Below are 26,305 nucleotides of genomic sequence, written 5' to 3' on the forward strand. Positions count from 1 at the left end.
GTGATAAGTTCTATAGATAAAAAGCCCACTTTTCCATCAAGAATCAAGATCACTAACTCTCAGTTGAAAACCAGAATATAGAGTAACCCTATAGAAATTATATTAATTTTACATTAAAAAGTCATTAATCTTTAGATATCTTTTAAATTTCACAAACTCCTCTCCTCATTCAAGATGATTATACTTTGATAAGTAGGAAATAATTTCCATAGCAAGTCAAATTGTGATATTAATATCAGAATTATACTTTGATTATACTTTGTTACCAAAAATTTATTATCTCTTTGTCTTAAATAGGGTTGTTTATTTGTTCCTTATATTGCAACGACCAAAATGCACTTTTATTAATTAATTTAAAAATGACATATAACAGTTTTATGAATTTTAATTTATTAAAAAATACAAACAAATTGGTTATGGAGGTGCATTTTGTCCCCGCTATAGAGAAAATTCAAATAAACACAATTCATAACTCACACAGATATTTAACTTCTTGTGTTGGTTCCAGGTCCTTGTAAAACCTGAGTACTTTATCTGGACTTTTTTAGTGGTTTCAGTTCCGTGTAAAACCTGATTTTGGTTCTACTTTTCAATAAGTTTATGGGCTCTTTCTTATTGTTTGACTTGTTTTTTCCTTTTTTGAGAATGTGAAAGGATTTCGGAGTCCCTTCAAAAACTGTTTTGACCATAATCTAAAACTCACACATATATTTATTTTTATCAACACCCCTGATGGAATACAGAGTGTCGCAACCATGACAACTATTATCTGTAAGAGTCTGGATCGTCATATCCTTAATATATCTCTCATTCAATCATGACCATTAGAAACCCTCGGGGGACGATTACCCTATTGCTTAGTATAACATTTGATTTAGAGCTAGCTCCTAGTTTTGCCTAGTTTTGAACTCTGAATTTTCTCTTTCGCGCAACATCTCCTCTTCGCCGTCGCTTATTCATCTGCTAACTCCATCACTGCTTTTGCCGCTTCTGTAACAATCCTACCATTGGAAAAATGCTCTCGTTAGGCCTACCATGCTGTCTTATTTGTGTTGTAAGTTAGATTAAGTTAACTCTGTTTCATAATTGCAATTCTTTTTGCTTTCAATTAGGAAATAGTATGTTATTTGGTGTTATAAAAACACTAGGGTTTGATTGCATGGTACAAGATTGTCATATGATTTATAATCATTAGCTGTTTATCTTACAGATACTTCAATTTTACTAGTCTCTTATCTAGCAGTAAGGACGTGTGCTTTGCTGCACTAGCATATACTGCATAGTGTTTTGTAGAATCGACCATTCATTCATGATAATTCGTCGCTGGCTATAGTTGTTATTGGAATTGATTTCATATATTGACATGATTTTTGTAGGTGGCAGTTAGATCTCTATGCAAGCATCTGGATCTGGTTGACATTTCACCATTTCTTCTCACTGGCGTTGTTCTTCAAACCATACAGCTTGGACAAGTACTCTCACGCCTCTACAGGTATCTGTTGTTGGAACTTCTCTGTGAATAAGAATGTGTATGTTTAGAATTCTTTCACCAATTATTTAGTAATTTCCTTCACAAATAATTTCCGAAATATTTTGGTAAATATCAACCATTTGGAGTATGCTCCAAATTTGTTCGGCACGGATAGAGAGAGATCCTAGATGTTACAAGTTTCATTTTAAAAATGATTGTATTTTATTTTATTGCGTAACCATTTTGTATTGAAATTAAAGTTTAAAAAATAGAAAGAACATAGATTTCGTAATTTCCAATGTGGATTTTTATACAAAATATACTTGCTTAGGAATGCTTTTAATTTTTTCTCTATAATAAATTTTGTTCTCAAACTCAGCATTATGAAAATGTATGTGCCTCCATCTCATTCTTAACCATGTTGGCATAAATCCCGTCAGGCTTTGATGCTAATAGCTTTGTGTGACTGCCTAATTCCACAACACTTCCCTCCTCAACAACTGCTATTCGGTGTGCATCTCTAATGGTGGAGAGCCTATGTGCCACAATCACAGAAGTTATCTGCTTTCCACTTCTGATCTTATTTAGAGCCTCCTGAACATTCATCTCAGATTCTGCATCCAGTGCACTGCTAGCTTCATCCAGCAATAGAATTTTGGAATGCTTCACGATTGCTCTTGCTATGGCAATTCTCTGCTTTTGGCCTCCTGACAGTTGCACTCCACTCTCCCCTACCTGCAAAAATTTAGCACACAAATGTTAAGAGACGAGACAACATGATATTTAAGGACCTTATGTCAAATTGATATGTAGAATCAAGTGTCATCTAGTTGTTTAGATGATTATGGTGATAGTTTGAAATTTTATTTATATTGGATTGTTTCTTAAAAGTTCAATCATCTTTGAGGAGAAACTATAAACGAAAGGAAATGATTTTTTTTTCTTTTGGCATTAAGTGGTTTCTAAAAGCAAGGGCTAGCAAAATTACCGACAGTAAAATAAGGGGATCGTTGAGTTGAAGGTAGTCATAAGGAGTGACTAAAATGGTTGCGTGATTGAGGAAAGCTACACTATTGCATTTAGTCATCATGACAAAAACCAAACTAATAAAGTTTTGTTGGTCAATATGGAGAGATTGATTCAAATGTTGAAGGGCTCGGGGAGGACAACACAAGATTTGGAAAGCAAATATAAGTTCACATTACGTCTAGTGAAAGATAATTACCTATATGGCTCAACATTCTTGTGGAAGTGTATAACCTTGTTGATTACTGACTGGTTGATAATGGACAGCCTATCAATGGGGCTAGTTTGAAATTCTATTTTGTTCTGCTAAACTTAGCATCTAATTAATGATTGGTTTATCAACACAAATATCTACAGCATGTTTAGCCTTTGGTTAATTTGAGTTGCACCTCCCGCATAACCTATGTGGTAGAGGTACTTTCCACAGATTGATCTACTGATTTCAATGTTAACTTTGAGTTGATTCATGTATAGCCCCCAAATTAGCTGCAAAGCATGTATCGTGTGAAAGTAAAATGTCTTGAATGTTTTGATACCTGCGTGTCGTATCCCTGAGGTAGACTACTGATGAATTTATGAATATAAGCAGATCCAGCAGCTTCTTCTATCTCAGCCCTTGAAGCACCGGGGCTCCCAAATGCTATGTTTTCTCTGATAGTGCCTACAAAGAGCGCAGGTTCTTGGTTAACTAAGGCCATTTGCTTTCGAAGCCACTTGAGATCGAGATCCCTAATGTCAGTGCCATCTAGTAAAACCCTCCCCATATTGGGATCATAAAACCTTTGAATAAGCCACAAGATAGTGGACTTTCCACCTCCACTGCCCCCTACAATGGCTGTCATGGTGCCTGCTTTCATTCTCAGATTAAAATTTCTGAGTATTATTGTGTCAGGACGAGAAGGATATGCAAAGGAAACATTTTTCACTTCTATTTCTCCATTAACTATGTGCAACTTCCTTCCCTTACGCCTGTCTGTTTCAATTGTTGGCTTCCTGTCGATAATATGGAATACTGATGGTATAGATACAGCTGCCTTGGACGTATCAGGAGACAGGCCGGCCAGTTGCCCTAAGAAAGAAAGAAAATAATATTAATGAACGTAAGACCAAAACAGGTGATGGACAGCTAGCTTAGAATGGACAGGAGGGACCAATATCTCTCCAGTGATCTGTAAAAGGAAAAGTAAGAAAATTAGAAAGAAATTGTTTACCTAATGAGAAGGAGCTAAGAACCACAATCAGGAAGATTTTGAATACATCACCAATTTCTGCCTGGTGTTTTTCAACGAGGTAAGATCCAAACCAGAGGGTTAATGTGTATGCCAAATACATAGCTCCATTAGATAGGCCAAATGCTATTCCTATTATTTGTGAGTTTTTTATGGCCCGTTTGCATGGCTCTGAGAGTGCCTGGTTGAAGGTGGAGACGAGTTTGTCTTGAGCTGAGAAGGAGGCAATTGTTCTAGCATTGGAGACAGCTCCTGCAGCAATGGTACTGGCTCTGGCATACCCATCTGTTTTATCTTTGGACCCAATTGTTACCATTAGGCTGAAGTAGCTTGCTCCCAAAAAAAATGGAGTTAGCGCTATGGCGAGCAGGGTCAGCTTCCAGTTCAAGGCCATGCAAATGATAATGGCTGTTCCAGTGGAACTTACACCCATCAGCAGAACTGAAAAACGGTCCCCAAGCACTGCTCTGAGAATATTGCAGTCTGCAGATAGACGGCTCATGAGGACCCCTCTTCCATTCTCCTCTTGATCAAACCATGCAACCTCCTGTTTCAGTATGGACTGGAACAACCTCTCTCTCACCCTTGCTGTCAATTTGGTCCCTGCCCAATTGCTGAATCCATGCTGTCCTGTCATAGAGATAATGCAGCCTAATCCCAGTCCCACCAAACCTAAGCATAGATAGCTCACCTTAGTCCTCATCCTTTTAGGATCATCGTCAAAATAAGCCTGCAATGCCTGTCCTAGAATCAGTGGGAAAATAGATATTATTGCTCCAGCGTGCAATGCATGGAACAATCCAATGAACAGCACATAAAATTCAGGTTTCTGCATGTTCTTGATTCGTGACAATGGAACAGGTTTATGCTTCAATTTTTCCTGCTGTCCATATTCTTTCTGGAATAGCATGGAGACTGGATTGGGTGAAACTGAGGAATAACTATTCAAGGATGGCTCAAAATTATTATAAGGAGAAATTGCAGCGTTGGGAGACTTGCTTGGATCTTGCTGGAGCGTCTGGGATGCAGCCATGGTTACCAAAGAGAAGTACGATCCTTGTTTTTTCATGAGTTCACTGTGAGTACCTTTTTCTGTAACTATCCCCTGCTCCATCACAGCAATTGAATTGGCATTCCTGACTGTAGATAGGCGATGTGCAATTACAATAGTAGTCCGGCCAATAGAAAGGCGATCCAGTGCTTCTTGGACAATTGTTTCCGACTCTGCATCCAAAGCACTGGTGGCCTCATCAAGCAGGAGAATATTTGGGTTTTTCAGAATAGCACGGGCAATGGCGATTCTCTGCTTTTGCCCACCAGACAGCTGCACTTGTTCCCCAACCTATTTATACAAAATCAGGGCATTAGAAAAGAGAGAAGAAATAATTGAAGAAATTTGATTGATCTCCACGAATAAACGACATAGGTGAATGGAATTGAAAATATACAATAACATGAGAAAAGCGAGAAGCACGTTGATAAACTATAAATAAAATGTAGAATGTAAAATATTAAAAATTGTTCTTTCATTTCAGGTCATTGCTAATTTTTGTTATAAATTGTAGCAGTGTTTTATTTTATGACTGGTGTTCATGTCTCAGAAAATTGAATGAACTTGCTATTTTATATTAATTACTTAGAAAGATAATCTACCTGAGTGCTGTATCCTTCAGGGAGGCTTGAAATGAAACTGTGAACATTAGCAGCAATGGTTGCATCAGTTACATCATTCAAAGTGGCATCTTCTCTCCCATATAAAATATTTTCGAGAATTGTTGTTGCAAACAGGACAGGCTCCTGCCCAACCATTCCTATCTGCTTCCTTAGCCACCTCAATTGAATTTCTTTGATATCTACTCCATCAAACAGAATATAACCTGAAGAAGCATATAAATTTTTGTAAGACTTTCTTTAATTGAGAACACTCTCCTAAATTGTGGAATCTTTTGAAACAAGTCAGGATGGTATTTTGATCGGAACAACTAGATTAAAAATTAAGAATTGAAGAGATGCCTTTGATAAACCCAAAATACTTTGGACATGGAACAAAAGGAGGTAATATATTCTGAAGTTTTGGGGCCCCTAGCAATAAAAAAAAATACTGAAATTGCAAATTTAGAATTTTTTCTTACCTTACTAAGAAAGTTAAAAGAAACTCTCTAAAGCTGAGATAGAATCGCTTACCTGCCTGAGGATCATAAAATCTCTCAACTAAAGAGAAGACTGTGGATTTTCCAGAACCACTTGGACCTACAAGTGCAAGTGTTTTAGCGCGTGGAACAACAAGGTTAAATGATCTAAGAATTGTAGTGTCAGGTCTTGCAGGATAAGCAAAATAAACTTTCTTGAACTCAATCCTTCCTTCCACTTTATTCAGGACGGTGCCTTCTCTATCATCAATGTCGATGTAAGGAATTTGTTCTATAACATGGAAGACCCTGCCGGCAGCTATGGATCCCTGGGCAAATTGAGCAAAGTATGATAAAGCCATTGCTAGGCCCCTGAAGCAGATTAGGCATTTCATCGAGTTGTGCAAGGTTATTATTCAGGGCTATAAACATCATATACTGACAATTGATTCTTAGGTTAAAATGTTAAATAGTTTTAAAATTTACTTTTTTCAAGCTTATTTTTTCCTTAATCTGCAGAATGTATAAATGAGGTGATTTAAAAAAATTTATACCTGCTGCCTACGTTTACTCCAAAGAAACAGGCAATGGCATCACCAGCAGTGATTTTTTTTTCAGAAACGAGAATGGAACCATAGAAAAATGCCACTGCCCATGTGGAGTATGAAATCAAATAGATTATCCCTAGCCCAAAGCCTTTAGCAAAGCCTAGTTTTAAACCAAAGGGAATTGATTTTGCCAGCAACTCTGAGTATTGTGCAACAAGACGATCTTCTGCAACAAATGAGAACACTGTTCTTATGGAGCTAACAGCCTGCTCAGCAATGTTTCCTGCTCCCCTATATGATGCCTGCACAATCCCAAATGAATTAATACAGCACTGATTTTACCATATCTATTATGAGAAAAGGAAACATGGTCTGCAGATTAAGATTCGTACTTCTTCTTTTGTGGCCAGACCAATATGCACTGCTTTGAAGGCAATTCCTGAAATCATCATTAGAGGTGTCATTGCCAAAACCACTAAGCCTATTTGCCATGACTTGAGAAGGCCAACAGCGTAGCCAGAAATGAAGGTGCAACAATGATAGATAAAGTGCCCCATCTGCACATTCATTTGTAACAGACTTTTAGTGTATTATGAAGCACTGCCATTTACATATATCACATTAGCTGCTTATAACAGTTATTTAAATAAATGTTCACGTAACATTTTTTTCTCTAAACTTTATTGATGTCCAAATTTCTTCAATGATAAGCTCACTTGGCATTCTGAATTTTTAAAATGTAGTGAAAGGGATAGAGGTAATTTTGCATGTTTGAGGTAGCAGACTATATCAGATTGTGACGTTTCTTTAGTTGTCTCTTTTTGCGACCCAGTTGCTTTAAAGCTGGGGTTTTGCCTTTTAGCTAGTATTGCTTAAAGCTAAGGTTTTGGCGTCTGGTCAATAATGATGCACTCTACAAAAGACATCACACACAAAATGGTCAAAAAATGGTAAAACAAAGTGCCACCAATACAAGACCATGTGACAACAATAAGTGGTCACTCAAATCACCAAAAATCACTAGTACTTATGAATATATTTCTCAATGTTGTTCATAAATTTTCATAGACGGTTTACAAATCTCCAGTAGTACTGTACAAATAGGCCGGTCATGGATGGAAGAAGTTAAAAAAGGATCAGCTATTGATATATTTTGTTGTGTGAAAATGGATGAATGGTTATTGAAACTCGAGCCACTATTAATCCTTTTAGCTATAAATTAAATAATATATAATGTTCATGATAGAATTCACAGTATTAATAATATGTTATTAACAGGATAATGTTTAAAACCACAGTATTTTCCAAATTTGGATTTTTGGGATAAAGAAAACTATTTTTTGAAGACTTACAATTGTGAAATAATCTAGCTCAGAAAATTCAATGTCATCTCACATATCTACTGTTAGCTCTATCGTTATCAAGTTTGTCAATTCATCGTTTGTGCATACGTTCAATTGGTCTTCATTGTCGATCTCTAAGTTAGGTTAGATTAAATGCACAATCCAATAAGAATTAGAGAGCAGACCTTTACTCCAGTTGCGTCCTGTATTTGAGTGACGTCAGTGGAGAGGCCATGCATGATATCTCCTGTCTCAATGCCAGTGTCAAAGAATTCTATATCTTGTCTGAGCACAGCCCTCAAATATTTTGTTCTAATTCTGTGAGCCATTTTTTCTCCTGCTATAGTCCAGCATGCTATTTCTGCGCCAATACACATTCAATCAAACAATAATCAAATACAATCTTCACAATCTTTTACAACTTCAATAACTCAAAACCACTCTTTTCCAAGGCCTTACGTAAATATGCGCCGATTATCACCAGAATTGAAAGTCCAGTCATATATACCGATACCTGCAACATGCCACCAATAATAACGATTACATAGCATTGGATAAATCTACATAATTCTGTAGAAAAGTAAGAATGAACAAATGTACTTAAATTTTTAGAGAAGAGTATGCGAGTACGTAAGCCAGCCAACCACTTCTATTCAGTTAAAGATGTATTTAGACCACGATCGGATCTTCACTATAATAAAGGATAATCACATGAGAGTTATTACCAGGGGATGATATCAAGAAGGATTGAAATGACTTGAGACACGGGAATTGAAGAAACAAACGTTCTGCGAAATTTATTTGTAACTGATTTTAAAATAAAATATATCCAAAAAACCTATAAACCCAAAACAAAAAGGAAGATGGCAGAGATATTAACTACAAAAGATCACTTAGAAGCTTAGCAGGAAGACATAATAGGTATAAGAAAATAGTTTCAAGCAAGTAGAAGCTTTACAACAATTAAATACAATTAAAATGCTACGAGTCTTAAAGGCTGATAAATCTGAAGAGTTCAAGGATGCAGATTTTGATGATTATCTTACATTGATGCTTAATGAATTACCATCTAATTGTATGCTTCCATAAGGGTCCCGTTTGGATCGCGGATTTGAGCAGGAATTAGAATTTGGAATTCCAAAAATAATTAATCTACTGTTTGGGTCTACAAAATGGAAATTGGAATTCGGGCAAATGTGGATTCGGTATCCCCATTTGACCCCCAAAACAAGAATTATGTATTCCTCCAAAATACTTGTTATTTGAGATTCCCATTTTAAATCCCATTTTTCCAAAATGAACATTCCAAATAAAAGTGAAATTGATTTTTCTTTGACATTCAACTTGGTGGTTAAATGAATTTACGAATATCATCCGCTTCATTTCCCTAACAATATTTTTAGCATAATTGAAGTCCAAGATGTTTGAATGAATATCATCCACTTCTTTGCAATTACCATGCCTCCATATTACCAAATAATCAAAGATTGGTCGACCATGTTCCTCTTCTACACAATCCACATTTTTGCCGCAATTTGATCCCTTTACTTGAGTCTTACTGCTTTGTTTTGTGTTTGGTGAATTTTTTGAAGATTCACACCCTGGGTTGGGAGGGTCGAACCTGAGCCATGTCCTACATATCAACATTTTACCACAGAAAATCATGTTGCAAAAATTGTGAATTCTATAAAGTTATTTTTTTTCAATTTATAGGTTCCCACAATCGATAATTGAACGAGGGTTAACAAACATTGTCTAGCATATTTTGAAAAAAAGGCTGCTGTGATTTGGTTTGTAGTAATTAACGACTTTCTCCACATCTTACAAAGGTCCAGAGATGAATTTGTGGCCCTTGATACGACCAGTTGCCAAGATACTCAATGTCGAGACTGTGGTGAAATAGATCTGGATTATATACTTGGAGCTTCAGATGATGAGCTTGGTAATCCTTTTAGTCTGCTTCAAAAAATATAGATTTAGGATTTCAATTTTGGTCTAATTTCAGAGTGCAACCAAACAGAGGAAAATTATATTTTGATTATGAATCCTTGATAAACCAAATGGTCCAAATTAAATTCCCAATACAATAATCTGTACTTCAGGTTCCAGAATCCCAAATTTAGGATTCCAAATGCCATCTCTCAAATCGTAATCCGGCAACCAAACGGTTAAGGGTCATTTGGTTGTAGGAATAGGAATAGCTATTATGGAATTCTTATTTTGGAATAGAAAATGGGGGTACATATACCTATTCTCTGTTTGGTTCAACCAAAATTTGATGGGGAATTTGCGGACCTAAAAATTTATGTTTTCTAAAATAAATAAAACTAGAATAGGAATACGTATTCCAATTCCACCTATTTGAGTGTCCAATTGCAAAACCTCATTTTTGGACCAAAATTGGAATAGGTATTCCTATTTTATTTCATATTCCAATTTCGATTTGGTACATCCAAATGAAGAATTCAAAATTTTAAGAATTTACATATGCCTATTCCGCTTGTATTCCCGTTGCCAAATGGGCCTTGATTTCCTACATCTCAAAAGTGACCATTTCTCATAGAAGTGCCAAACATATCTAGTTGGTGCAATGGAAGAAGCTTCAAAGTAGTCTTATTGTCTTTGTAAGGACACTCATATCTGCCTTATATCCTAAAGTAGGTGTTGGAACACCCAAAGATAAAATGATCTGTATTCGTCATCACATGCATAGAGTAGACCAAATGTGATATATAGAAGAGATGTGATGTTAAACTTCCATCTAGAGTTGAGAACATCACAATGTTGGTTGGCCAAAAATAGTCCTCATTCCATGTGATTAATGTTGCGAGTAAATCAACCGTTCAATAAATTTTTTAGGATATGTTGAAACATATAAAGGCTAGTGGTTGCAAATGAGAGCTCCTAGTGAATTGAATCATATACTATTAATAAATATCTTTTTTAATTCCTTTGACCTTCACCTCCTTTGAGGGATGAAGGTGACAACGAACATTTTAGGATTAATCAAAATGAACAAGTTGGTTGGCAAGAGACTAAATGAGGATACTAGTCTCTAGATAGTAAAAACATTGTCGCCTTCTAATGTTAAAAGAAAAATCCCTTTTCAAGGCAAAATGTAAAAATTGATATGTAGAGAAATTTAAGATGATAGTGTAAAATTATAAATATTAATTAAAAGTTGTCTAAATTATAAAGTTAAATCATTTGCATTGTTATTTTTATAGGCCACTAAGAGTTGTGAGTGGGGTAAACACCATTCATAAAATAAGTATGCTAATATCTTTGTAAAAGCATGTTGCCAAATAAGATGGTCTATAGTTTACTAATACATATATGAAAGCAAGTTAGAGAAAGAGGGCACTCTCACTTAACTCAAATTATTAGATATATGAAAGCAAGTTAGAGAAAGAGGGCACTCTCACTTAACTCAAATTATTAGTATATATATATATATATATATATATATCTTTTTATTATACTCTTTTATTATATCAATATATCTCACACTTTGTGTTTTACCCCAGAAAAGGGCTTTAATCACATGGAAGTGTCTATATTCTCACACAAGTATGTTGCCTAATAAAATAATTTATATGATCAATGTAGATAGTGAAAGTGTGTGCCAATGTATTCACATGATTATGTTGCCAAATAAAATCATCTAGTTCATAAATAAATATGAAAGCAAGCATGTTGGAGAAAGATGATCAAAGTTGCCACTTTTTTCTTTAAATCAACAAAGCTTAAATTTTGATGAGTAATTTAAAATAGACAAATAGAAGTTTGAAATTAATATGAACAAGTACTCCAACTCTAGTTTTTAAATTACTAAAACTTAAAAAGAGTTGTTAAGATTTAGAGTGGCAAATGCTAAATGCATCCAAAAGTGGTCAAATATTTTATTTGTGCACTTAACTATGTACAAGGAAATTTGTTTAAAAGATATCAAAACTCTACTAAAAAAGTGTGTACTAATATGGAAGATATTAAAGAGATCATGTTTTCAATGTTAAATAGTGACAAAATAAGGATCTTGGCCCTTTTAAAGGAAAACCAAAAGGACCATTTAGAACAAGGTCCAAAGCAAACTATTAACAACATGATATATTAACTACTTGTAACCCATATTAAGAGTGGGTAAGCAACTCACCTATATGAGAATGAGAACTTATAGAATGATTTTTCCTACATCAGCAAACAATACTATCATTAGAATCTCCACCACAAGGGGGAACAAGTGGAGAAGTCCTCTTTTTGAGACTATCAAAACAAGGGGCAAAGTTTTGACAAGGATATAGCTCATCAAGAAAAGGTTTTCCAATAGAACAAGAGCAATAGATGGTGAATGGTTCACATGGTCAAAGAGGGCCACACTAGTAGAAATAGTTGGAGTAGGATTGACTAGGTTTAAGGAAGTTAAGTTAAAAATAAGAGCATTGGTATCGTAGGAGTCATCATCATCTTATGAAGATTTATTAGAGGAATAGTTGGAAACTCGGAAAGTCAAATGATCACCATAGTGTCCTTCCACCAAGTGGTAGTTCCTTTACAAAGCATGAAGGAACAATTTGTGGCCAAGTGACTACTAGTGAAGCAATGATGACATCAAAATGAGGAGACAATCACAATCCAATGATTGATTCCATGGCCTATCTCTAACCATGAGAATCACATCTTAGGAAGAGTTATGGAGATGGAAATAATAAATATTTGGATAAAGGTAGAAACCATGAAGGTTGTGATATCATCTAACTTTAAGAGGCAACTAATAGAGTTGCTCATGACCTCAACACAAGAAATCTTCTAAAAATAAATAGGAAGTTTAGGAAGAGGAACCTATACTGAGCGATAAAGGAAATTGCCCAAGGTTTATTTGAAAGAGAGTGAATCTTGCAAACCCAAAGCTTTCCCAACAATGGATCTTGATCATCAGAAGAAAAAAAATAAACAATTAAAATCCCTATTGCATAAGGGGAAAGTTAAATGTTACCAAAAACTAAGCATCTCTAAGAATTTGTTACCTATCAATGAAGATCCAATAGAGAAGGCTAAAGACCATAAAATCTATAGACCAAACCACATAACGTTGTTAGATGTCCATATTATCTACCACATCAGGAATTCAAACTAGAAGAGGGGAGGTCTTGACACAAGCAAGAGGTCAAGATTTCACCTTTGGAGGAAGAGCAGCAGTAGTTTTGGCAACCTCTGTAAAGATTTACCCATTAGTACTATAAAGAAGCTTTGTTGTAGGAGGTAACCCCACTATTATGACATTAGTAGACCTAATAATAGGTCTCCTATAAGAGTGCCTAGTGAGGAAAAGTGGAGGAGCACTCGAAATAGCAAGTAGTTCCTTATTAGAAACCCCCTACAGCAAAAGTAGCACCATTGCCAAGACTAGAGACATGCACATCCTAAAAAACAATTGAACCACCTACAACAACAACTTCAAGTGGAACAAAGCAACCCTCAAGTGAGCTAACATAGTTTGTAGTAGTACATACAACACTCAATGCACTCACATGAAACTCAAACGTGGGTTTAGGAGGTGTTGATGTAATGGATGAACGAGATGGTATCTATCATTGGTTGTATCGATGTAAGAGAGTTCATCAATTTTGATTAAAGAGTTTGTGTTGCACATATATGCAGACCTTACATTTTTTTTGATGAGGTAAGATAATTCCTATTTCAATGTTGCAAGGAGTTATTGGATCAATAAAACAATAAAGATAAAATATGTGTGTTGGTTGTAAAGCTCTACAAGTTCATGACCAAATTATCATCTTAAGTGACAACTTAAATGCACATTTAGAAGTGCCAAAATATTACTAACATATTTGATCGCTTTTTGACTATCCATCTCCTTTTACTTTCCCTAGTTTGGATCGTCTTCCCCCCTTCCAGTTTTCTTTGGATGCTCCAACCCATCTTCTTCCACCTTAGCAGGAGTTGAATGAGCATGTTAGACTTGACATCTATAAATAGTTATTATCACAACCTGTAAGAATCCCCTAGGTGTGCTCCGTCTGCGTATGGCCTTCTATGCTGAGCACTTCCTTGATATTTAGGACGGGGTCATCTTACGCCCCTAGTACCTCACTCGTCGTTAGACTCACACTCTTTGCATATCCTTGGGATCTTTTAGAGTGGGATCTCACTGGCTACATATTCAAACTGATCACCAGATCAACAGGGAGGACAAGATCTGTGGGCTTTGTCACCTCGGGGAGGTTGAGACCGAATCTCACTTTATTTTTTGTTGCCCCATTTACTATGAGATCTAAGTGAGATTTTACTATTTGTTCAGAGAGTGTCAGTATCTTCCCCTCATTCTTCAAATATATTGACTAGCATTGTCTTTCGCTCTACCTTTAGGAGACCATGCGGCTTTGTGAGCACACTATATAGCTCTAGCTTTGCTCAACATCAACCCCTACACAGCTCATCGCCTCTTTCTTTAGTCCTATCGTTCTTGCCCGAGGATTGAAGCGGCCTCCTTATACTATCTCAAGTCATACCAAATCTGTGAGACCTTGTAGAATCACACTCGATAGTGACCTTCCAGAGTATCTAATTGCTCTAATGCCCACCTTTCCATTATGGACTACTTCTCACCTGTGAGGAGTTCTTAGTTGCTGTTTTTACTTTTCTTGATTCTTTTCTTGTTTTGCTTTCATGTTCTTTCTGTGGACACCATTTGGTGCTCCCCCTATTGGCGTTTTCCCTTTTTACTATTTTCAGTCCCTTAGACCCTTGTTGGTCTCTTGTTGGACATTAATAAATTTATCTTATATTATCTCAAATATCAATGTAAAAAAGGTCTTGTACCTCATTAAAAGAAGTAATGCCCCAAAATATTCTAAGAGAGGATTAAAGGGCTTATGCTACATTTCTATGAGTGAGTCACTTTTCTTATGATGGTTGGACGAATCCTCTATTGATGTAGCTACAATAGATTAGGTGTCAAAATCGAAAGAATATAATGATAATGTTGATTTCTAGATGTAAAGCTCTATATTGCGAGATAACAATATTGAAGACAAGACAAAGTTTAAATTACTTTTCTAATTTTAAATATGTTTGATAGTTAAATTGGTGAAAGTTGTAATTGAATTCTATAAATCTCTATGTAATATCAAGTAAACTTATAATAAATTTTATTGTAAATTTTAAAAATATATTTAAATATGTATACTATTTTTTCCTTAATTTATTTAAAATATTTAATTGATCTTTCTTATGAAAATGAGGAAATTAAAATTGTGTCTTATAATGCCTTTATTATTTAAAAAAAGAGAGAAATAAAAACATCAAACAATCTTATATATGTATATCAAAATAAATAAATAATAAAATATCTAAAAAGTAATTATGAATTAAATGAAAATCAAAGAGAAACAATAAAGCAATAATAAAATAACTACAAAGTAACTATGAATTGAATGAAAACTAAATAGATTTTTTTAATACTAAATAAAATAATTAGCTACAAGATAAAATTTATATTGTCAACTATATTTTGCATAATATGTTGCTTCTCAAATTTCTAATTGCATTACAAAATTTTTACTATGCTTTAATCTTTCAAACAAATTTTTGGCTCAATTATCCCATGTCCCCATGCAACTACTTAAGTGCAATTTTGGCTTAAATTTAAGTGGTTTGAGTTTTGTCATGCAAACATTTAATTTTGGAAAAACGATAAATTGGAATCTTGTTCACATTTTAGAAGGAACTAATATTTAGGAATTTAAAATAAGAACATGTTCCCATGCCATTTCTTAGCTTATTTTGGCTAGTAGTGGCTAGTCAACTTTTTTAGGAAATAATAGTGGAGTTGGTGGCCCCATGAATTGAATATATATTTTGCTACTTATTTTTAAGTAAGAAATTTGAAATATGAAATACTTACTTGAATAATAGTTTTACATACAAAAAAATAGAAATAATATCTTAAAAACAAAAAAGAGTAAAAGTTTGTGGGACCACGTGACATTTTTTGGCAATAAGCAACAATTGCTTATTTTCAAACCCTCCTCTTTTCCTCTAGCTTATTTTCAATTGCTAAATAATAGGTGCTCCACTAAAATAGCTAAAAATTTTAAATTATGCTTTTAAGACTATTTTTAACGTTCATGGGAACACAAAACTACTTAAATTTAAGCACAAAACAATCTTAAGCAATTGCATGGGTACAGAAGGTAAGTTGTTGGAAAAATGAGGGGGCTAGAAATAAGCAACAACTTGCTTATTTTGAAAAGCTACACGTCTTCATCATATTTTTTCCATCTCTTTTTAAAATTATTTATAATTATATATATATATATATATATATATATATATATATATATATATATATATATATATATATATATATATATATATATATATATATTTGTATGAAATATATTCATAATTTATATTAAAAAACAATATTTAAGAGGTTGCTTAAAAATAAGTAGAAAATTTTCCTTTCATGAGGTCACTTGCTCCACAAAATGTTGAGCAACTTCTACTAGCAAAAATAAGCTAAGCAACAACATGGGGACCTACTCTTAAATTGTAATAATTAAACTGATAGGTTTGTGTGGGAGTTTTAATCCTTGAATTTAAATTTTTGTGGGAAATTTTGTAGTATTCTTCAATTTTTGGATTTTCGAGTTGTTTTTCCAATGATGCTCTTCAAAATTAATATTTTTAAGAATTACTTTAAAAAATAAAATCTATTCTCCGTTAATCAAATCGTACTTTCCTTATTGTCAACTTTATTTCTTATGGCAATCGCAACTATCTAATTTTGCTTAATATACATAATTTTATGGGGAATTCTATAGCATCATTGGTATCTTTAATTTCAAACAAACCTAATCATTTATAAGCAACACAAAATATCATTAGGTATATTTTCACAATGGCTAGAAAGGTCATTTTTGTCTTACTACCATAATTGTGGTTAATGGACCACTTTCTCTCATTGCCATGATTGTTGTTGAAGTTTATGAAATAAATTTCATATGATTATAGCTTGTTAAAATTTGAATTAAGGACAAATCAAATTTGATTTGTATTGAAATAATGTAGATAAATACAAATTGGGATGCAAAACAAAGTTGAATAGTATTTGTGATGAAAATGATGCAATTTCTTTTTGTGTTTGTTCATTAACAAAAATTAAATCCCTCAGATTTTGATCTTTTGTATATAGTCTCAATCTTTGTATACATTGAAAGTATTTTGTATATACAATAGTTGTAATGCATCAACATTTCTCAAGTTATCTCTATATGAGAAACACTTTATTTATTCATCTCTATTGTAAATAAATTGTGTTTGTTCTTATGATATTAACAAATTCAAAATAAAATCGAGAAGAAATGTTTGTAGGATTTGCATGCCCATGAAATATGATCAAGATTTTTGTTTTTCTTTTTAAGGATAACCATTATTTTTTGAACAATTTTTTTGCAAGACTTCCTCAGTTTTTATAATTATTTTTGTACTAATTATCAGATGATGTAAAAAAACAATTTTTTAATAATTTCTAAAAATTATACTTTCTTTTTAGCATTGTGAATCTCGAGGGCAAGTTTTTAATCTTCCTTTCTTGTTAGCAAGTTTCTAATTTTTCTAGTATTTCTATAAAATATTAAAGAGGGTTTTCAAAGCTGCTATGGTTTAGATTATTGTTTTTGATTAAGTATAATGGGTTTTGAAGGGTGCCTAAAACCCTTTAAACATCAAAATATTTTCATTGGAGCCCGACTGAAAGATACAAAGGACCAAAGGTGAAACAGGTCACCCACCAAATTAAGGTGACTAGGGTGGCCTCACACATCACACAGTACACTTTTGCCACTAAATAATACACAATAAAACCATTTAGGACCCTTTATTCCCAAAGGAGTAAGATCTAAGAAGTTGATCAGAGGACTATTGGGAATGTTTTTATTTTTTCCCTTTAACCTTTGTCTAACCTTCCTCCCCCACATAAGCCTCCTTCTCCTAAACCATGTATGGTTTAGTTTATTGTTGCAAATATCTAAGTAGGACCAATTTTTTTGTTACATCTTTATGTTGAAAGATTAAAAAAAGAAATAAATGAGAAGTTTTTGATGATGTTTCATCTCACACAAATTTAAAAAATTCTATTAAAAGTTTTGATCCCCTTCATCTTTATCATATGAAACATATTACTTCCCACACCAAAATTTCAAATAGATATTTCTTAAATACTAACATATGTTTTGTTTTTCCTCTTTTAATCTAGTAGTACACTTTTAATCTAGCATTAATTTGGAACAAAAATTGCACTTGTGACTGGGAAGAAATTCATCATAGGCGACATCACTTTCAAGAACATGGCAGGACCAACGGTCAACCTCCATGTGGATTAGATGTCTTAGCAATCTATAGATGTAGAACTAAGGGCTTCTACGACACTCTTTACGTGTATTCCCTTTGCTAATTCTACCACGACTATGACATCCATGATACCATTGACTTCATCTTTGGGAACATGACAATGGTTCTTTAGAGTTGCAATCTCATGATGCATAGACTGATAGCTAAGAAAAAAATAGTGTACACTGCTCAAGGCAGAGAGGACCCAAATAACATTTTGAAATGCTTCAAATAATGAAGAAAGAATTCATATTTTAGGAGTATTCAACATGAATTTTGGGAATTCAAATTTATTTGGTAAGTTCATTTGCATCTACTTGCTTCAAGAAGCCCTAATGAAATGAAATTAAATAAAAAAGGTTATTTTGAAATTGTGAAAGTAAATACATTGTTGAGAAATCATGTGAAATGCAAAGCAATGCCAAAAAATGTTCTAAGAATTTTTAAAATAATAATATTCAAGTTATAGTCCTTTTAACCAAAAGCTATAGGTCCTATAAATCTATAAGTAGAAGAATTTAGTTATTGTGTTCACATATATAGTCTTGTACTATTGTTAAAAATGTAACAAGTTCATTTACAAGTTTTTTTGTTGTAGAAGTGGTGTATAGGTTCATTTGTTTTACTCCTATGCCAATAAAAACGAGTGCATGAAATTCATAAAAAAATAAAGGTTTATATTTCAATTATACACTTTTAAATTGGATGTAAATGATAAATAGATATTTTATTATGTATTGTCAAAGTATTTATCAAAAGTTCATGCCTACTACATGATACTTATGCATCCATTAGATGCAAATAGGTAATTAAATCAAACTCTTATTTTACTTAACTTCTATTCAAGTAGACAATTCACTTTAACTAATTCTTATGTATACATAAACACACCATTGTTAGTTTAAATTATTTTATTATTTATATATTTTAATAAAATTATAAATAATATTAAATTTAAAATAGAATAAAATAATTAAAAATCATTTAATTAATATTTTAATTATTATAAAATATTTATATATTTATATAAAATTTAATTTAAAAAGTTTCAAACACAAAGCGAAAAAGACACACTTTACGACAAATTTATCCTAATCTCATAATTCACACATACAAACAAATATATATTACAATTAATTATCCCTTGACCTTCAAACACTAATTCTTAAATCACTAAAAATAATTCTAACTAAATAAATACTTGTAGATTAGTTCAATTAAATTAGACTAAAATTATTTTTTACATTTATTTTACTAATTACTTTACAAAATTATTATGTCTATAATTAAAAAATTAAATGGAACGCATAAATTATTTATTTGTAATAACAAATGAAAATATAAAACTAATATTTTTTAATAACATTTCTTAAATAATTATATTATGTTTTTTAATTATTTGTATTTCCAATAATAATACATTTATCATCAAATATAGTTTCTCTCTGCCATGTTGACTTCAACAGATTTTTGAACATTAAATGGTTGGATGGAACAATTAGAACCAGGCTTAAAGGCAAAAATATCTACAATGTTATTGATTATAATGATTCCATCATCAACCATGTCAATAAAGTTTGGTACACTAATCTTGATGTTTCCTCTTGGAAGAAGTACTTTGGTAAGTTGTGGAAAAGCACGATTGATCCAAAGATTAAATGTTTTAAATGGATGTTAATTCTTGATAGACTCCCTATTAGAAAGGACTTATCTGAGATGCATTATTGTACTATCTGTAGAACTATGAAAGCTGGGAGGCATATTTTCTTAAATTGCAGCTTTGCTAAAGAGATTTGGCTCATGTTTGGTATCTCTTTTCCTACCAAATTTAATATATTTGAAATTATTACTCATCATATTGATGGGATTAAGAAGGATACTAATTTTTTTGGAACATTCTTTCTTTTAACATTCTATGGTAGATTTGGAAATGTAGGAATGATGAAAGGTTTCAAAACACTCCTATGGTTCTTACTGAGTCTTTTCAAAGTCTCATACATTTTAAAAATTTCTTGTAGGTTCATATTACTATGAAGGTTGATAAAGACAAATTTAAAAGACTTTCAAGACTGGTTAAGCCAATTTTTTCTCCACTGAGCTCAAGGATGGACACTTATGGAGGAGGCATATGGACAACTTCCAACTTTTTGAGCAAACTATTAAGAAATTGAATAAGGAAGTTAGGAGGACTAATAAAAACACCACTAACAACATGATCCTCTTACTCAATCAAATTCAAAACCAAAAGAATATTGTATGGGTGGAGGGCAATTTGGGTTGGACTGCGTGGGTGGATGCTCATGAGGACCTGCTTCATTAGTCCTTCTTTCCTATTTTCTAGTGTTTATGTTTGTTACTATACTCTCTGATACTCTAGTGATGAGCCCTTGCCTCTGAATCTTTTGTTCTCCTCGGTGAACAATTTTAATTTTGATATCCTTGTATATAATACACAAGTATAGTTTTAAAACTGGTTTTATTTTTATAAAAACTTATTTACTAACTAATATTGATATTTCATATATATATATATATATATATATATATATATATATATATATGCAAATCTTATGATTTGTGGCTTTAGTTTTCATTAAAAAATTATGTCATCTCTCTTGTCTTCTTCTTCTCAAACTAGTTACTATCCTTGTATAACTAAATACAAGGTTTCACGAGGTGCTTTGAGATCCTGCTTTTATTGGACTAGAAGATCCCATGAAACAAAAAAATTATGCTACATAATTATTTGGAATTCCTTCCTAAAAATAGTAGACCTTACTTTTCACTTCATATTTTAGGTAGTGAAATTGGAGGGGGGCTAAAAATTGTTCCATGATAAGAATTTGCAACATTTATTTACTGATTTTGAAAAAATTATATGATGAAATAACAACAAATGATCTCATATCAAGGAGTGCACAAAAAATCTTTAGCATGTTTGAGTTGGGGTAATACTAGGATGGGTGACCTTGTGGGAAGGCTCGATGCTTCACTTCTATGAGCACCACCTAATGTAATAGGTGCTAAGTGTTCCATTCATTCTCATGAGAAATGGGTTCTTGTGAACCATTAATCATGAAACATGAGTTCGATTTGAAAACTACATAGCTGAATCGTGATAACAATGTTATAATTTGACTTGTGGAGAATATATCCAATTTATCAACTGATGAGCTAAAAGGGTTCTATAATGAATGATTAATGACGTAACATTTTGAAAAGTTTTGCTAATGAGGTAGCAAACTAGGCCTAACCTTTAGAGGAAACTCTCTTATTAAGCGTGCAATGTGCCATGAAACTTTTGCAAATGGGATAGCAAGATAGGGGAGAGGCCCCAGTACTTGAACACCCTACTTCGCGCTTATCAAAACCCTACGTAAAAATTTCAAATCGCTCCTAATTTTTTACAACAGCGTACTTGGCGAGTCGTCTACTTATAACTAAGGTTTCAAGTCCACATCACCCATTATGATGCCACATCAGCATGCTTTTTGCCAAGTTGTCCAAAACAACCCAAAAAAAAAGTGAGACCAATGGTCGTGCATAAAGGGTACCCATAGTTGAACAGCTGATGTGGCATCATATCATTGGTTAATTTTTATAACTAAGGGTACATTTTATTCAATTTTGGGTAGTTAACATTGTACTAACAACTTTAAAGTCACAAGTATTAATACAATGTTGTCAAAAAAATTGGACATTAAGTCAGTAACTATAGGTATTAAGTGAACAACTCTATTCACAACTATTGGAATGCGTTCAAGTACTGGGTCCTCTCCCCTAAACAAGCTTGATACTTCACATCCATAAGGAGATACAATGTTTCGTTCATTTTCTTGTATCTTCATAAGAACATGAAAACACAAGAAAATGAATTTGACTGAAAATTAAATTCTCATAACAACATCACAAAATAATAAATAATAGATTCTTGAAACATGAATTAATGAATTTGGCTGAAACTTAGATTCTTATAATAGTATCACAAAATAATTTATATTATAAAAACCAAATCAGATAAATATACATAATCTCCAGTTAATAAATCATGGACAACCCAAAAAAAAGAGATGATCTGTAGATTGTGGACCAACCTTTTGAACTTCGTCAAGCAGGCCAGAAGTTTCATGGTCGCCAATGGTGTTCACAATTTGACCAAAAAGAAGCGAATACCAAGGAAGCGCGCCGCCATTGACAAAAGCTCCAAGCGATCCCAAAACCATCATAATCTTCTCCCCACCGCTCGCATGAGCAAACATTCCCAACATCCCAACTTTTTTCGTTTTCTCAGCATAGTGTTCTTCATCCAAAAACTCAGAACCCGAAGAGGATTGTGCATCATAAAAAGATCCATCTCCTCCTTCAAATCCCGTTATATTACCATTCACCGGGCTACCACTGATTTCTTCAATCGTGGGCATGAAAGAATATTCATGGGTTATGCTCAATTGATCGTCAGAAACAAGGCTCTGCATCTCTGCATCTTTCTTCACTATTCGGGGGCTCAGTTGAAAAGGTGTTCTTGAACGAGAAGAATTGGGCGTTTGAGGCCGAGATCTTAAAGGGCTGCTCTGGAGAGATGTTCCAGGTGTTCTTCGGTCAGATCCCAATCTGTAGCTGAAATCTTGCCCTGTTCTGATGTTTTCGAATCCCCCTACGTAGAAGTCGTAAGCCGTTGGCCTTGCAGGAGCCTGCCAACTTGATCCGCCTGCCCAAGGGCTCATGGAAAATCCAAGGCTGGGGGGATCGTATAAAGAGGACCCTTCTACATCCCATGCCAGATATCGCAGGGCCGATGCCGGGCGTCGAACCGGTGACCTCGCTGGAGTTCGAATGCCGTTCCCAATTCTTGAATTGTGGCGTGAATTGGGCTGACTTCTTCTTCTCGGTGGTCTGCCTCTGGACTCACCCTCCATCTCTTCTCTTCTGATCTCTCTGAAATGTAAGATTTCCTGCTTCAGATTAACAGCCTTGGGCAGAGCTTTTGGATATCAATTCTTGCTTGAATTTGCATATACCAAATTTGGGCAGAGCTTGAATTCGGAATCAGAATCAGTTCTTGCTTAAAACTCTGTAGACCGAATTTGGGCAGAGCTTAAAATTGGAATCAAAATCAGGTCTTGCATGGATTTGGATTTGTACTGAACAAATTTGGGTAGAGCTCGAATTCGGTATCAAAATCAGTTCTTGCATGAATTTGTATTGAACAAATATGGGCAGAGAATTCAGAATCCGAATAAGTTCTTGCATGAAGTTGCACTGAGCAAATTTGGGCAGAGCTCGAATTCGGAATCCAAATCAGTTCTTGCATGACTTTGTACTGAACAAATCTGCGCAGAGCTCCAATTCGGAATGAAAACCCATTTTGAGTAGAGCTAGAACTGAGAATCAAAATGAACTCTTGAGTTTTCTCCGTTAACCAAATATGGCTAGAGCTCGAATTCTTGCGTGAAACTCTGTTAAAACAAATTTGGGCAGAGCTTAAATTCACATTCAAAATCAATTCTTGCGGGAATCAATTCTTGTGTGAATGTAGATTTTTAGTATGGGCGCGTATTGTTTTGGTGACATTTCGCTTGTCTGTAATAAAGGCCGGCCATGTTTCTCCATTGGAATTGTGGGCATTATCTCTCCCCAGCCGTCCTGCTCTTGTCGTTTGCATATCGATTTTTTGAGTTCTCAACATCAATATCATTGTTCATCATCGGGATTAGAACTAAGAAAATATTTGTTTTTCACTTCTATCCTCAATATAAATAACAAAACGAGACGGCAGACGTTAGGCGGACTAGACAAAGCCAAATGGCTTGACACAGCTCAATTCACGCAAATCTTTGCATGTATCTCATTTGGCTTAATCGTCAATTACGATTTTCACTTGAAAAACTCGAGACTTTTGGCTGCTCCAAAGCTGGTGGCCCCGTTTAAGCATATTCTTTTAATTGAAATTTTCAAACATCTCTCATTTTCCCCTCCTTTTTTTCAAAGCTCATTTTGAAATTTCTAACAGCTTCTGCTCTACCATAGTAGGAAAAACTCCAAACTATCCTTTCCTCTTAATTTAAGCGTTACATGGGAACACAATGGCTCTTTAAATTTAGGAAGAAATTATCCATAAGCAATCCCATAGGATATGTAATAGAGAATTGGTCTGAGTTACAAAATAGAAAATACTCATTTGAAGAGAGTGAGTTGGGTATTTTTAGCTTATTAAAGTTCCAATGGTATATGAATGAAAAAGAGGGTTAGAATTTTTAAAAAAAAATGTTGATAGTTATTGATTTGTTCAAAGGAGCATTCTTACATTTGTAAACTAGTTGTATTATATTTTTGCTTAGTTCTATGTTTAGTTGTATTATATTTTCGTTCAATTTTATGTTTATATTAGTGAATTGACATGTGAACCTAATTTATGTACATAGTGGATGTAATTTGATGCTTTGATTTAGAAAAATAGAGTTTCCAAATATTGTTTGGAAATGTTTTAACTAAGGGTTACTGTCTCTTCAATCAAACGAATTAGAAGAACAAATTTAACGACTTTCAAATTATTTTTATTTTGATATAAAGCATGTAGTGTGCCTGTGGTAATGGCACAATTTAGATGCTTTAAGGTTATGCTTAATAGCCTATTTTGTTCATCTATTCCAAATAGTATGTAACAAGTGACTTAGGTTGGAAAGATCTTTTGTTTAATTCTAGTGTGAAAATTCTCCTAAGTTTCACCAAGATCAAAGTAATAAGTGTGATGTTTCATTATACTCTCAAGTTTGTCTCAAACAAAAGGGTGTACGTTTATGATTGATTACTAAGAGGGTGGCAAGCAAGAGGTGAGGAGTGAATCAATAATCACCAACTTTGAACTTTTAAACAATTTTTAATACAATTACTGATAAGATTCAGTTCTTCTTATAACATAGTTATTAGTTAAGTGCATAAATATTCATTCTGAATAGTAAAAACAATCACACAACAATAACACCAATATTTGTCTCGTGGAAACCTGATTTGGGTGAAAACCACAGTGTGAGATCAATGCTCACAAATATTGTACTCTTCTAGAATGCACTTTATTAGGAGCTTGCCTAGTTAAGTGTAGGTGTACCTTGTTAAAGGATTTTCGTCTAGATCTTTACTCTATTAGGATTAACCTTGCTAAAGTATTTCAACACTCTAATCTATGAACGCTACCTTGTTAAAGGTTTTACAATTAGACTGATTAAAGCCATCTTTTCAAGGGATTTCAACTGCTACAATGGTAAGAAAGTAACATAATCGAAATGATTTGTAGTTTACAGTTTCTTGCTATATCTAATCTTTTAAAGCTCTTCAACACAATTACATACCATTATCTGTCCTCTATTTCCAACTTCAATCACAACCCACTTACTGTCACTACACTTCGATAGCTCTGTCTACTTCTTCTACTATTCTTCCTTTTCCAAGCCACACTTCTTCCAGTCATGATACCAAAACTTATCTTCTTTCTTTCCTTAAGTATAACACAAATCATGAAAGTCATAAAACTAGATCCAACGATCACAATGCCATCCTTTCACCCTTTCATGCAAAAAATTCTCAAACAATCTTCTTTTCCTTAACCTAATGCTGACTTTAACTTTCTCCATTACTCCGATAAGATATTCACAATGTCGACAAGTCCTTAATTCTCTAATAGTCTGATAGGAAATGTCATCACTAATAGTACTCCTCATTGTTTATTCTAACTGATACTTGATAAGTCTCCTCTTACTATTATTTCTTCATGCCCTTCTTGACTTCCTTGTATAATATATTTTCTAAAGGTACGGTCACAAATTTAAATAGTATGCAAAACATTTTGAGATCAATGAAAAATAGTATAATTGATGTCTATAGGTTTCTTTCTTCATCAACGACTTGTAGATCAGTGATGTCAACAATATCCCCATTTGGCATTGATGGAAAACCATGATGATAAGCAATTGATAGTTTTCCAGAACTGATCTCCCCCATAGAATATGATCTTCTAATTTCCAACTCTTCTTTCATTCACTTTTTCTAATATGTATTCCTGTCTCCTTCATATGTTATTTACTTTCTCTCCCTTTTGTTCTTTCACTTTCCCCTGACCCTTTGACAACAATGCCAAAGGTGCCAAACTTGTAGA

General features: G+C 33.6%; 1 protein-coding gene and 1 long non-coding RNA gene across 3 annotated transcripts; one reads left to right on the forward strand and one right to left on the reverse strand.

Annotated features, from left to right (window-relative positions):
* The first annotated feature begins 665 nt into the window (after positions 1–665).
* LOC149572375 (uncharacterized) lies at positions 666–20,626 on the forward strand. Of its 2 annotated transcripts, none has more exons than XR_016359912.1 (3): positions 666–1,054; positions 1,377–1,492; positions 20,175–20,626. It is a non-coding gene; the product is annotated as an uncharacterized LOC149572375 (long non-coding RNA). The 2 variants fall into 2 exon arrangements; XR_016359911.1 differs by lacking the exon at positions 20,175–20,626 and adding an exon at positions 3,087–3,230.
* On the reverse strand, positions 1,732–23,935 carry LOC149572376 (ABC transporter B family member 19-like). The gene is made up of 10 exons (XM_089813551.1): positions 22,251–23,935; positions 8,206–8,260; positions 7,932–8,107; positions 6,796–6,960; positions 6,410–6,705; positions 5,911–6,227; positions 5,380–5,603; positions 3,709–5,068; positions 3,034–3,566; positions 1,732–2,206 (listed from the first exon to the last, which is right to left on the reverse strand). The coding sequence occupies exons 1-10, from the start codon at positions 23,070–23,072 to the stop codon at positions 1,853–1,855; spliced, it is 4,302 nt and encodes a 1,433-aa protein (XP_089669677.1). The 5' UTR covers positions 23,073–23,935; the 3' UTR covers positions 1,732–1,852.
* Positions 23,936–26,305: the final 2,370 nt, after the last annotated feature.

Source organism: Cupressus sempervirens, chromosome 2, assembly GCF_028749045.1.
Source record: "Cupressus sempervirens isolate cs-2001-9-10 chromosome 2, ASM2874904v1, whole genome shotgun sequence".
Classification (NCBI taxonomy): Eukaryota; Viridiplantae; Streptophyta; class Pinopsida; order Cupressales; family Cupressaceae; genus Cupressus; species Cupressus sempervirens.